Source organism: Acanthopagrus latus, chromosome 1, assembly GCF_904848185.1.
Source record: "Acanthopagrus latus isolate v.2019 chromosome 1, fAcaLat1.1, whole genome shotgun sequence".
Classification (NCBI taxonomy): domain Eukaryota; kingdom Metazoa; phylum Chordata; class Actinopteri; order Spariformes; family Sparidae; genus Acanthopagrus; species Acanthopagrus latus.
Genome location: NC_051039.1, coordinates 19,587,482 through 19,601,479, shown reverse-complemented (window position 1 = coordinate 19,601,479; position 13,998 = coordinate 19,587,482). Strand labels below are relative to the sequence as shown.

General features: G+C 42.5%; 3 protein-coding genes across 3 annotated transcripts; 1 reads left to right on the top strand and 2 right to left on the bottom strand.

The window, feature by feature from the left end:
• Nucleotides 1-217: 217 nt before the first annotated feature.
• Nucleotides 218-949, bottom strand: LOC119026951 (histone H1-like). Its single transcript, XM_037111654.1, has one exon. The coding sequence runs from the start codon at nucleotides 881-883 to the stop codon at nucleotides 272-274; it is 612 nt and encodes a 203-aa protein (XP_036967549.1). The 5' UTR covers nucleotides 884-949; the 3' UTR covers nucleotides 218-271.
• A 6,000-nt stretch (nucleotides 950-6,949) lies between these two features.
• LOC119027067 (histone H2B 1/2) lies at nucleotides 6,950-7,426 on the top strand. Its single transcript, XM_037111896.1, has one exon. It carries the CDS (start codon nucleotides 7,003-7,005, stop codon nucleotides 7,375-7,377), a length of 375 nt encoding a protein of 124 aa, XP_036967791.1. The 5' UTR covers nucleotides 6,950-7,002; the 3' UTR covers nucleotides 7,378-7,426.
• A 450-nt stretch (nucleotides 7,427-7,876) lies between these two features.
• LOC119027320 (histone H4) lies at nucleotides 7,877-8,317 on the bottom strand. Its single transcript, XM_037112418.1, has one exon. The coding sequence runs from the start codon at nucleotides 8,237-8,239 to the stop codon at nucleotides 7,928-7,930; it is 312 nt and encodes a 103-aa protein (XP_036968313.1). The 5' UTR covers nucleotides 8,240-8,317; the 3' UTR covers nucleotides 7,877-7,927.
• Nucleotides 8,318-13,998: the final 5,681 nt, after the last annotated feature.

The following is a 13,998-nucleotide window of genomic DNA, read 5'->3' as shown; positions in this document are numbered from 1 at the left end:
AACCTGAACAAGAAAATAATCAGTATCAGTTAAGTGGTGTGTTGAAACCTCCAGTGTGATAAAAGCAGTTTGAGAAGTGAAGAGGGTTTCTGCCACAGTCCAGCAGGTGAACATAGAGTGTGATGTTGAGTGTCAGTGGCATTAAAATGTAGAAAATTTTGTTAGTGATGAGATTTGTGGTGAATAATGAAGAGGACTGAGCTCTTTGAGGATGGTGTGGGTGGCTCTGAAAAGAGCCTTTGTTGAGGAGGTGTCAGGTGTTGGTGAGGGCTCACTTCTTCTTGGGTGCTGCTGCCTTCTTGGCTTTGGGCTTGGCAGTCTTCTTTGCGGGAGCCTTCTTGGCTGCAGGAGCCTTCTTGGCCACCTTCTTGGGGCTCTTGGCGGCCTTCTTGGGGCTCTTGGCAGGTTTCTTGGCGGCTGCGGGTTTCTTGGGCTTCTTGGGGGACTTCTTGGCGGCTGCTGGCTTCTTGGCCGCAGCTTTGGGCTTCTTGGCCGCTGCGAGTTTCTTGGCTGCGGGCTTCTTGGCTTTAGCAGGAGCCTTCTTGGCCGGCTTCTTGGCTTTGGGCTCGGCCACCTTCTTGCTGATCTTGAAAGAGCCGGATGCTCCGGTCCCCTTGGTCTGGACCAGAGTCCCCTTGAGCACCAGAGCCTTGACGGCGGTCTTGACGCGAGCCTTGTTCTTGTCCACATCGTAGCCTCCGGCAGTCAGAGCCTTCTTGAGAGCGGCCAGAGACACTCCGCTTCTCTCCTTGGATGCAGACACAGCCTTGACGATCAGGTCTCTGACGCTGGGGCCGACCTTCTTGGGCTTGCTCGCCTTCTTCTTGGCGGCTTTAGCCGGAGCGGCGGCGGCGGCGGCGGGAGCTGGAGCTACTTCTGCCATTGTGTATTCAAGATCTGATGCTACTCACGACAGCGAGACGAGAGTGTGACTGGACGAATGGAGAATCCAGAACACGAGGCGGTCCTTAAACACACCATGAGAACCGTGGAGAGTCAACCCGGGCCGCGGCTCCTGTGAGCAGTGTGAATGCCGGGCCACTTGTGTTTTCTCTTCATCGATAAAAGACTCCAGACTAAATGTGGGACAAGAGTTGAAGGCTGACAGTGAAGGAGCCGATAGCGGACTTGTTTCTCTTCATATTGAAGTCATGTAGAGCTCTGCTGCTCTCTGCTTTTTGTTGGAGGAGCCTCCAAACCTCCCGCTTTCACCGCGGTGAGCAGCGCTGCTCCGCCACTTTTCCCTCTCATTTCTCTCCTAAAGTGTTTTAAAATACATCAGAGCTCCGTCAGAAGTAGTTTTCCAGCTGCTCCAGCTGTTTGTTCAGGGACACGAAGTAAAAACAAACATCTGTCGGTGATCATTTTGTTATGAACTCGAGTTATTCTGCAGCAGCAAACACACCGATGATGGCCGAGGCTTGTGGTGTCAGACAGAGCAGCTCACTGTGGCTGTCAACATTTCTCCTGCTGAGGACTCGTTTGAATATAAACAATTAATAGAGCTACTGTACACAGACAATTAATGACATCATAGTAGCTGAAGTGTCTCAAAATACTTTTTTGTAGCCTGTATCATTGTTGGATGTTGAAAGACTTTTTCACACTTGTATTATGCTGATACCGAAATTTAGAATTTGGACCCCCTTCAAAATTCTCACACTGTTGTCCGATTCAAATTAACTGAACTTTTCTTCTGATTGCATTTCTTAAAACAAAAACTTTTTAAAAAATTATTCATTTATTCATTTTTGTAATAAAAAAAATAGTTACCAATTGAGCTAATTAAAAAAAAAAAAAAAAAAAGTCAGCTCCAACCTTGTTGTTTCAGTAGAATACTGTACAAAACGTATCGCATACTAGCGGTGCTAAAAGTGTTTTCATTAGAAGTGTATAATAATACAAAAATTGACAAAAAATTAGGCCACAATTTGTATTTTAATTGGTAAACATGATGTCATTTGAACAGGAATAGTTTGCAGTTGTTTCTGCAACACATTGTCTTTAGTTTCACATGCTATGTAACAAAATATAAATCATTCAAAAAGAGAAATCAAACTAAATATGTCTGCAGTAGCAGGAATACCACCTGTCAGTGTGCACAGGCACCATGGACAGCTCCATCATGTGTTTCGTGAAACGCACCGCTCTCTTCTTATTTCTACCATCCCATCTTTTATTCTGACTGTTTCTTGATCAAACTTATTCTGCTTGGTTTTTTTTTGTTTTGTTTTGTTTTTTTTTTTTTAACTTTGTATTTATTCCACATATGTAAAACACGCATGAAGATGTACAAAAATCACACCCTTCTCAGTTTACAATTCACTCAATCCATGTCATATTACCTTCACTCATAACTACATACAATACTCCCTTTCAAATATAAGTCAAAGTCATACATATTTTACACAGATAACAACAACATTCTCGGATTCTGATTTCTACTATTCCTTAAGTGTATTTGCAAAACCAGAATAGGTGTTACTGAGGATACAAACATAAAAACAAAAACATGACAAAAACAAGTAATTAAGCAACCAAAAAGCAACATGTGTAAATAAAGATAAATTAATTACTAAAAAAAAAAAAAAAAAAAAAAAAAAAAAAAAGGTATTTAGAGCTCTTGTATCGCTTGAATTATTGGTTTCCATCTTCTCTCAAATTTTTCTAGTTTCAGTTGTAACAACCTTTTTTTCTTTGTCTGTCCATTGCATTACATTGGGGGAATGTGGCTTTTCTTTGCTCAAGAGTAGGACTGTCAATAAGAAGCCACAATCCCTGTCTATCAGATCGTCAGGTAATATTCCAAGTATGTACAGGGTTGGGTCAAGATGTAGGTCAATACCCAGAATTCTTTTTATTTCTATTTTCACACATTTCCAAAAATCTATGATCTTTGGACAATCCCAAAATATGTGAGTGAAGTCACCCACCATGCCACAGTTCCTCCAACATAAATCTGATGTTTTACTATATTTTGCGGTGACAGATGGGGTATTAAAGTAACACATCTTTACTTTCCAATCAAACTCCCTCCATGTTGGACTGTTAGTTAATTTGTGGCCAGATCTGAATGTTTCTTCCCAGTCCTCATTTGTTATTATTACATTTGCTTCCAGTTCCCATTTCTCTTTAACATCCATATTATTGTCATTGGATTCATATTGTAGTGCTTGATATATTTTTGAAATCAGCCTTTTTTTTGACTCTTCTTCTGTAAACGACATGAGCAGCTCTTCAACCTTGGTTGGTTCTTTGCTTATTCTTTTCCAATTAACTGTGTTTCTGGAGGTAGTGTCTCAATTGTAAATATTTGTAAAAATCATTATTTGGTATATTAAATTCCTGTTTGAGTTGTTCAAATGATTTCAAAATTTGCCCTGTAAAAATTTGTGCTATATATATCAACCCTTTATTAGTCCATTTCTGAAATCCTGCATCCATGGTACAAAGTCTGGATTTTTAGCTATTTTTGTAGCTTTACTTACAGAGCTTGGTATACTTAATTTCTTTTGTATTGTCGCCCACATTTTCATTGTTTCTATGATCAAGTCATTCTTAATTTTAAGCTTCTTTTGCATTGACCTAGTTACAAATGGTAGTGACTCCAAAGACATGGTTGGGCAGGCCCTTTGTTCCATCTCCACCCATATTACATCTTTGTCTTTAGTTATCCATAGTATAAGAGCTCTAACATGAGCAGCCCAGTAATAGTTCCTTAAATTTGGTAAATTAAGCCCTCCTTTATTTTGGGGGGCTAAGAGTGTCTTATATTCAATTCTAGCTTTTTTGTTTTGCCATAAAAATCTTTTGTCCAGCATTTTAAAGGTGGAGCTTGAAACCATAACAGGAAGTGATTGAAAGAGAAACAATAATCTTGGCAAAATGTTCATTCTAATTTTTCTACCCTCCCAATGAGCGTCAGGGGTAAAATTGTCCATCTATCTAAGTCTTTTTTAATTCCCTTTATCAATTTTCCATAATTTGCATCAAATAACTGTGAAACATTAGGAGTAATAATAACGCCCAGATATCTAAACCCTTTGTTGGTCCATTTAAACCCAACCTTTTCTTTTAACTCTGTTGGACATTTACCTGAGATCATCATAGCAATTGATTTGCTTTCATTAGTCAGGTACTCTGAAATTTTCCCGTATTCATCAAGATTCTCTAACAGGGCCGGTATCAATAGGGCTGGGTCATTCAAAAGTATTAGCAGATCATCTGCAAATAGTAATATGTTATGTTCCACACCCCCTTCATCCCTAATTCCCAATATTTTATTATTTTGTCTTATTGATTCGGCCAGTGGTTCGAAACTTACAGCGAACAACAGTGGACTCAAACAATCACCTTGTCTGACTCCTCTTTTGAGGCAGAAGAAATCTGAGCAACAGCCGTTAACTCTGATTTGTGATTTGGGGTCTTTGTATATTATTTTTACCCACTCTATATACTTCTGGGGGAATCCAAAAGCTGATAATGTCTGGTACAAGAAGCTCCATTTCACTCTGTCAAAAGCCTTCTGGGCATGAAGACTAAGCATCATAGAAGCCTGTGATTTGTATTTTGTACTTGAAATAATATTTAATATTCTCCTAATGTTGTTTGCCCCCTGCCTACCGGGAATAAATCTGGTTTGATCAACGTTGATTAATTTAGTTATGTATTTTTGCATTCGTTTGGCCAGTATGCTTGTAAGAATCTTTAAATCATTGCAGAGTAGACTCACAGGTCTATATCCTTCACATAAAGTTGAATCTTTTCCTTCTTTATGCAAGACTGATATGATGGCTTCTGACCATGATTTGGGTGGGTCCCCGGATGTCAGAGCATAATTGAATACTTTGTATAACACAGGTGTTATCTCCTCTCTAAAACTTTTGTAGAACTCTCCTGGGAACCCATCAGTCTCAGGCGATTTGTTATTTTTGAGAGTTTTTATAGTATCCAGTATTTCTTGCATATAGACTGGCTGGGTCATTTCGGATGCCTCTTCTCTTGATAGGGTTGGTAAATTTATTTTTTTTAAGAAAGGCTTGTATGTCACTAAGAATCAGAGTTGTCATATAAGCCTTTATAATACTCCGCAAAGGCCTCTGCAATTCCTTTGGGTTTTGACATAATTTGTTCAGACGTGGGATGTTTTATTTTTGATATTATTCTATGTGTTTGGGCCTTTCTAAGTTGGAATGCTAATAAGCGACTAGCTCTATTACCCATTTCATAGTATCTCTGGCTTGTAAAACATAGGGATCCTTCTGCTTTAAATGTTAGGAGTTCGTCTAATTTGCCTCTGACTGTTTTTAATTCACAAAAAATTTATTAATCTGATGTTCTTTTATGTTCTGCCTCCAGTTCTTTAATCTTGTCCTCTAGTTCTCTTTGTTTTTTAGTTCAGCTTTCTTCAGTCGAGATGATATTTCTATTATCTTTCCATCTATCTTTTCTCCTTCAACTTTTTGATGACATCCCTCACCTCTTTTTTTGGACCTCCGTTGTGTAGTCGTGATTGAAGTAGATGGTTTGTCCCTCGGATGTAGTCTTGTCGCTTGCTGCTTTGGCATGCTCCTGTCTTAATTTACGCAGCTCCATTAATATGACCGATTCGTGCTCATTGCTAGCCGCCTCTAGCTGCTCCGTCTCTGGACTCACTCCCTCCTCCGACTCGGTACCACTTGCCTTTGCACTGTCCTCCTCTCCAGTCTTCCCTATCTTAACCATATTTTCCACAAACTTAGTTTGTCGACTTATTTTTCAATTTCCATACTTACTGCCGTTTTTGCTTTAGTTTAGTTTTAATTGGTTTTCTGTAGAGTTACTTTTACCGCTGCCGTCTACAACATGGCGCCACCGGAAGTCCCCTATTCTGCTTGTTTTGAAAATCAAACTTTCCCACCATGACTCTCTATTTAAGATATGGCTGAAAACGTGAACTCAGTCTTAGTGTAAAAACTGAAAGAAACAATGGGTGAGAAAAAATAAGAATGTTTCAAGAAATATCTCTGTGTTGGCTTCCAGTAGAGTAATTAAGAACGGCCTTTTCCCTCTTTAAACTATATAAAAACTAAATCCGGTGAGCAGGTTATGTGCGTTTTATTGTTTTGTCTGTGACATACTGCGGTGGGGAAAAGTGTGTGTGTGTGTGTAGACTCTGATAAATTGTTGTTTGGGGGAGGAAATTTCAACCAGAAGTGAAACATCTTCATCTTATAAAAACAATGAATACATCTGAGTTCATATTATTACCTAATTAATGTTGTAAATGTTAAAATTCTGAGTTTGAAATCATTTTACAAAATGACATAGTGCCCTTTTTTACTTTGATGCTATCAATCGGTTATTTTATCCAATATATATTCAAATCAATAATGATTATGTTCAGTCAGTTGTCCTCATGGTCAGATGTCTATTATAGTTATCTATATTGGTGTCATCACCACTTCTATACAATAAACATATCACAACTTGTGCAGACATTCATCACACATCAACATGAGGAGGTTTGAGACTTGACCAATAAATCTCAGAGGGCAGACAGTCTGGACGGATGGCCTGTATTCACTCATGTTGAATCTCACCTGTATGTGAAGTTAAGTTTAACGAGCTGCATGGGGGCACACAGTGAGATCCCTGATTATTGTTCATGCATTGTAAGTAAAGCCTGCCTCACTATTTATAACTCTTTCATTTTGAAAAAAGCTGCAACATCACGTTTGTAACATCAGGTATCAAAATGTTGCGTGTTTTGTATCAAAGAATCATTGAATCCACAACACTTTTCGTGCGAGAGTGTTTCGTTTTAGTTGGTCACAGAGTTTCATCACGTCCTTCTGCTGCAGCTCTCGTGGATCTCCCAGTTGGAGACTCCATCCTCCACTGCGAGCAGCTCAACCAATCACAGGAGGGAGATGGCACAGTAGTATTTGCATGAGGTCCATACAAAGCAGTTGCTCTCAGCTCTGGAACATATTTCTTGTTGATCCCAGCGAAGAGAGAAGGATGCCTGAACCAGCGAAGTCTGCCCCCAAGAAGGGCTCCAAGAAAGCGGTGACAAAGACCGCCGGGAAAGGAGGCAAGAAGAGGAGAAAGACCAGGAAGGAGAGCTACGCCATCTACGTGTACAAGGTGCTCAAGCAGGTGCACCCCGATACCGGCATTTCCTCCAAGGCCATGGGCATCATGAACTCCTTCGTCAGTGACATTTTCGAGCGCATCGCCGGTGAGGCCTCCCGTCTGGCTCACTACAACAAGCGCTCCACCATCACCTCCAGGGAGATCCAGACCGCCGTCCGCCTGCTGCTGCCCGGTGAGCTGGCCAAGCACGCCGTGTCTGAGGGCACCAAGGCCGTCACCAAGTACACCAGCTCCAAGTAAACTGATCCTGATATCTACAACAACCCAAAGGCTCTTCTAAGAGCCACCACCTCTTCTCAAAAGACATTCCACATTAACTTGACATGTTGACTGACTTCAACAACTATAGAAAAAGCTATAGAAACTTACACCGTGGCTTGATTAAAGAGAAATGCCTGCAGGTGATATCAGAAGAGCACAACTACAGATTCCATTAATGGCGTTTGGCTTGGACTCCAACTTTGCCATGACTGGACTCAAGTCTTAGACCAAGAACCTTAAATTTTAGTTGCGTTAAACAGTAACAGATGAGACAATATTAACCGTCATACTACTCACTCGGGCAGTTACCATTTGATGTGGTTTTGTCCTTGTATTTGAGTGTACCTGCTATGATGAGCCCCTATTTACCAAACTTGTCGGCTTTTCAATGCATTATCTGTCAAAAGCAAACGACAACCATGTTTTATAATCCAATAAAGCACTTTAACAGGGGACATCACTCTCTTTTGAATATGTGTGCGGCCCTTAAAAGGACCTTTGGTTGTTTTATATCAGAGGACGCAGCAGTTTAACCTCCGAAGCCGTACAGAGTGCGGCCCTGCCTCTTCAGAGCATACACCACATCCATGGCGGTGACGGTCTTCCTCTTGGCGTGCTCGGTGTAGGTGACGGCGTCACGGATGACGTTCTCCAGGAAAACCTTCAAGACTCCGCGGGTCTCCTCGTAGATGAGACCGGAGATACGCTTGACTCCACCGCGGCGAGCCAGACGGCGGATAGCGGGCTTGGTGATTCCCTGGATGTTATCGCGGAGGACTTTACGGTGACGCTTGGCGCCTCCTTTACCGAGTCCTTTTCCTCCCTTGCCTCTTCCACTCATTGTCACAGGTCAAAGAAATGTAACAGAATACTTTTCACGAGTCGAGAGCTCTTGAGTCTGGTGGAATAGCTCAGGGCGTCTGCCCTTTTCTACCCATTGTTGTGGGTGGAGCTTGGTGAGCTGCAAGAGGTGGGAGGGGCTGGACTCTGGAGGAAGGAGGACGTAAGTGAACCAAGGCGAGAGAGAGAGAGAGAGAGAGAGAGAGAGAGAGAGAGAGAGAGAGAGAGAGAGAGAGAGAGAGAGAGAGAGAGAGAGAGAGAGAGAGAGAGAGAGAGAGAGAGAGAGAGAGAGAGAGAGAGAGAGAGAGAGAGAGAGAGAGAGAGAGAGAGAGAGAGAGAGAGAGAGAGAAACAAAGTGCTCATGTGTATTTAGTGCAGACTTGTGTGTATGCGTTTCATAAGTGATCATTCATATTCATATATTCATGTGTGAGTGTTAGATGGTTTGTATTGTGTGTTTTGTGTTAAGTTACTCGGCCATGGAAGAGGGGAATCAGGGGATTAGGGGGTCAGGGGAGGGGGAGGGGGGGCTTCAGCTGGAGGATGAATGACAGGGGGGTGTTGACAGTTTGTTTGGCTTCTTGGATGGCTCTCTGGAGGGCAGGGTTCTTTATTGCCGTGTTTAAATATCTTAGGGCTAATGCTTGGTGTCTCTGTCTGATGGTCTGGATGCCGGTTATTCTGTGAATGTAGTGGTTGCTGATATAATTTGGGAGACGGTGAGCCAGTTTTAGTGCTTTGTTTTGTATGACTTGGAGGCGTTGTATCTGGTTGTCAGTGAGGGTGATCCAGGCGGGAACGGAGTATTCAAACAGGGGGCGGATGTAGGCTAGATAGACTTTGATTATTGTTGAGGGTGATGCACCATGCTTTCCGCAGAGGGCTTTGAGATGGTTCAGTCTGATGTTTCCTTTTTGTTCCAGTTTTGTGATGAATTTGGTCCAGGTCATGTTGCTTTGAAAGGTGACTCCGAGGAATGTTGCTTCGTTGCTGATGCTGATTTGTTGGTTGAATAATGAGAGGTTGGTGTTGTTGAGCTGTAGGTGTTGATTCTTGGTGAAGATGACACATTGGGTTTTGACGGGGTTAAGTTTGATGCGCCACATGCTTGACCAGGTTTCTATTTCTGTTATGCAATGCTGGAGTTTATTGGCTGCTAGTTGTGGAGATTTTGAGCTGGACCAGTAGCAGAGATCATCGGCAAACTGAGAAACTTTGGCTATGGTGGCTGGCGGGTAGTAGATGTCTGAGGTGTAGATGAGAAATAGAAGTGGACTGAGAACTGCGCCTTGTGGTACTCCTGCTTGGGGGGTGAATGGTGTTGAGATGGCTGAGTTGACTTTGACCTTGATGTGGCGGTTGTTGAGGAAGCTGGAGATAATGGATTGGGTGGCTTTGGGGAGTTTGAGGTTGGTGTCCATTAATCTGTACATGAGACCGTTATGCCATACTTTGTCAAACGCTTTTCCGATGTCAAAGAATATTGCTAGGGTGATTTGTTTTTTATTGAAGTTTCTATAGATGTCTTCGGATAGACGGAGAATGTTGTCTGTTGTTGCTCTACCTTTTCTGAAACCTGCTTGATGGATACCGATGAGACCTATTGATTCGATGTGATCACTGAGGCGGGAGGTGATGATTCTTTCCAAGAGTTTTCCAATGTGGCTGAGGAGGCTAATAGGGCGATAGCTGGTGACATCGTGGGGGTCTTTTCCGGGTTTGTGGATCATGGTGATTAGTGCAGTCTTCCAGGGTAAAGGGAAGTGGTCGGTGGTGATGCAAGTGGTGTAGAGCTGTCCAAGGTGCTGGAGATAGGTGACTGGTGCTTGTTTGATCAGTATGGTGTGGATGGTGTCTTCTCCCGGTGCTTTATTTTTCATCTTTTTTAAGTGCAGTTGTATTTCTTTGGTGGTGACAGGCCTTGTGAGAAGGTGGTGCTCTGCGGGGGGGTCGATTCTATTTGTCTGTGATGATATGTGTTTTGTGATTTCCTTGTCCACCAGGTCTTTCCATGTGTTGTCGAAGTGAGTGTCGTTGGGGCATGAGTGGATGTTTTCAAGGTGGTTATGGAAGAGTGTGGCCTTTTCTTTATTGTCTGTGATGATTGTGCCAAAGGATTTACGTGAGGGGGTGGTGTTGGTTTGTGGATCTCCGTTTATGCTTTTGATTTTCTGCCAGAAGGTTCGGGGGTTTATGTCATGGTCCAGTTTCTTGTAAAAAGATTTCCAGGTGTTTTGTTTGTGGAGGCTGAGTTGTAGTTTGATAGTGGTTTGGAGTCTGTTTATTTCTCTTTTGGTTTGAGGTGATCGGGACCGGATGTAATTTCGTCGAATTTTTCTCTTCTGTTTGATGAGTTCGAGGATGTAGTGGGGTAATGACTGTGTTGGAGTTTTGTTGGTGTTTTTGGGTATTGTATCCTCTCTGGCTTGGGTGAGTATTTGACTTAACAGGATTGCTTGGTGGTCCAGATCGTCGGGGGTGGTGTTGTAGGTGATGGAGGTTTGTTTTAGGTTTCCTTCGATGTGCGTTCTGTAGATTTCCCAGTCTGCTTTTCTGTAGTTATATTTATTGTTTGGGGTGGCTTGTAGGTGGAAGGAGAAAGTGGTGAGGACAGGTAGGTGGTCACTGCTGAGATGGTTTGTGGTGGAGAACTGGAGAAGTTTTGAGGCCAGGTCGGGGGTGCAAAGAATCAGGTCCAGGATGTCCGAATTGCCTTTTGCAGGTGAGATGTAGGTGGGTTCGTTGGTGTTAATTACTAATAAGTTGGTGTTGTTTAAAATCTGTTTGAGTGCAGTTCCATTCGTGTTTGTTATATTGCAGTAAAAGTCGGTGTGTTTTGCATTGAAGTCTCCCATGATGAGGGTGTGGTCAGAGTTGGTGATGGCTTGAAACAGTTCTGCTGAAGGTCTTATTCCAGGGGGACAGTAGATGCTGATGATGGTCATAGGATGGTGCAGATATTTTTTATTCTTATTGCGACATATTCATTTCCGTTGAGTTGTTGTGATGAGAGACCGTAATCTATTTCGCTGTATTCGATGTTTTTCCTGATTAAAATTGCTACACCTCCACCTCGTCTAAACTGTCTTTCTTTCCTAGTGATGTTGTATCCAGGGATGTTGATGCGTGATTTGTTTGTTAGGAATGTTTCATTTATTGATGCTACAGAGATGTTTTTTTCATTTAGCAGTTAGATTAATTCCTCTTTATTTCCTCTTATCCCTCTGATGTTTATATGAAGAAAGGTACTGACGGTCATTATGAAAAGAAAAAGAAGAATGTAACAGAAGACGGGGCGGCAGATGTGTTATATGTGGTTTGGGTGGGGATTTTCATGAGATGTAGTTTGTGTGTTTTCTGATGCTTTCGATGACCTCTTCGATTCTGGTGTCGTCCATGGCCAGCTTCCTAAGGTCATCGCGGAGGTGGGTGAGTTGGGTTTTTTTATTGGGCGGCAAGCTGGTGGGGTTGGTGGTTGGGGGTTTTTCAGGGGGTGGTGGCTTTTGGGAGGATGGAGTCATGTATGACAGGTAGACGGGCCAATTCTTGGAGGCGAGTCGAGAGCTCTTGAGCCTGGTGGAGTAGCTCAGAGAGAGAGAGAGAGAGAGAAAGAGAGAGACAAAATAAAGTGCTCATGTGTACTTAGTGCAGACTTGTGTTTATGTGTTTTGTGTGTGTGTGTTGTGTTTCATAAGTGATCATTCATATTCATATATTCATGTGTGTGTGTTAGATGGTTTGTGTTGTATGTTTTGTGTTAAGTTACTCGGCCATGGAAGAGGGGGATCAGGGGGTCAGGGGATGGGAGGGGGGCTTCAGCTGGAGGATGAATGGGGCGGGGGGGGGGGGGGGGTCAGCTGCGTCCCTGACATTTATTGCTTAACTGAGGACGTAATTGAAAGCAGAGGCAGGGTCTCTTCTTGTTCTTCTTCTGTGGTCTGTCATGGAGGGAGGTTGATGATTTGGTGCACGAGCGCCACCTACTGAGCAACAGCATGAATCATGGAGTCTGTGTCCTGTCTCTGCTTTACTTGTGAGCTCTTGTAAGTTTGTCATATATAAAAGGTACCTTCACATTTACAGCAGAGCAGCAAAAACAATCGTACGACAGAAACATCAGAGGATATTAATGTATGTTTCTGTCTTTTGTGTTAACATCTCTGCGTCTTTGTTTTCTCCTCCACTCTGCTGATCATGTTGTAGTCAATTATAGATATTGGAAAACTTGTATATACTATATACTTATATACTATAGACCTTTTTCCGTCACATATTTCAGATTACTTCCTTCAGATTTTATTTTTCAGGAACTACTACATTAGTTGCGTTTACTCACCTCATTAATATGCTGGGTGTTCAAGTGCCTGATCTGTTTGTTGGTGGTGTTCTTATGTAAACAGGTGAGTTTGTGCAGCAGGGTGCTGTGTGATTGGCTGCAGCTGTGTCTCAGCTCTCTCAGGTGAGTGCAGGTGGAGCTTCCTGTCCTCTTCTCCTGGGAGTCTTGTGTGTCCGTCGCTGTCTCAGGTGCTGAACTGACACCAGCAGCTGCTACCTGCTGTCTCTGTCCAGGGTGATCCGAGCTCCGAGCAGCAGCCAGGAAGTTGCATCCTGACTGAGAGACCCTTATAACTGTGCAGGCCTTTTGATGTAAAACATGCATATATGCCATGAGACATTAAACATGCTTCATCATCTTTTTTGCACAGACTCCAACATTGTTGTCACACATTTTGGAGAAAAAAATGTTCTTAAGAGGACGGTTTATCAATTTCCTCTCTCTGGCATTTCCCTGTGGTATAATGTTGGTACCAATGCTGGTACCAAGTTGTAGGAAACAAACAAACAAACAAACAAACAAAAAATAGAAGCTCAGTGTTATGAAAGGCCTAGATTTATTGATAAGTTGATGTTTTGAGTGACTTACCGATTCAGTGGAAAGAGTGTTGGTTTTGAATAGTTTCATATCCTGGTGATGAGAGAAAACAAATTTCAGCAGTGGAACAGACTTTGACACAACAGCAATGTTCTCCATCAAATGAATGCCCGCTGTGCACTCTTGTCTTGCCAGCTCAGTTTGTCTCCGTCTTCACCTTCTGTATCTGCTTTATCTCCTGCACTGTAGACTCTCTAGTTATTCCAGTTGTTCCGCCCATACCATAAAACAGTGCATCTTCCCATTGAGGTTGCACAATGACAGGTCATTTTTCTTTGTGCCGCAACACAAAGCACCCAGACATTACAAGAATAATGTAGTTAATGCTGTCCAGTGCAGCCAGGACTGACTGCACAGATTTGCACACTAGGGAGACAAAACAACCTCTCCACAAAAGAATGGCATAACACAGGAGGGCCAAGTCAACCTGACAGGTGTCCTTACGAACTCTGTAAGGACACACGTATCTACACACACGCAACTCCCCTCTAGCTAGTTAGAACTGAAGACGAGGATGAGAGATAAAACTGAAACAAGTCCAGTTGCCTACGATACGACATATAAATTACCATGACCCGGATGACTGAGAACCCTCACCAACACTTAAAAAGCTCACTATGGCTACAGAACACCAACCAATCCCTGATCAGTTTATCAGTCAGACGGCCAAAGATGCCACTTTTAACCGGCAGGCTCAACGTAGACACAGGATTATCATTTACTTTTATCTTGTCATATGGACTCTAATTCTCACAATTGACTCTTTTTTTAACTTGCAGGAATGGGTTCATTATGGTATTTCTTTGTCAATATCATACTGCAACAAA

What these genes read in the sequence shown, in the direction of transcription:
- LOC119026951 (XM_037111654.1), bottom strand. Translation starts at nt 883, where the DNA reads ATGGCAGAAGTAGCTCCAGCTCCCGCCGCCGCCGCCGCCGCTCCGGCT.
- LOC119027067 (XM_037111896.1), top strand. Translation starts at nt 7,003, where the DNA reads ATGCCTGAACCAGCGAAGTCTGCCCCCAAGAAGGGCTCCAAGAAAGCG.
- LOC119027320 (XM_037112418.1), bottom strand. Translation starts at nt 8,239, where the DNA reads ATGAGTGGAAGAGGCAAGGGAGGAAAAGGACTCGGTAAAGGAGGCGCC.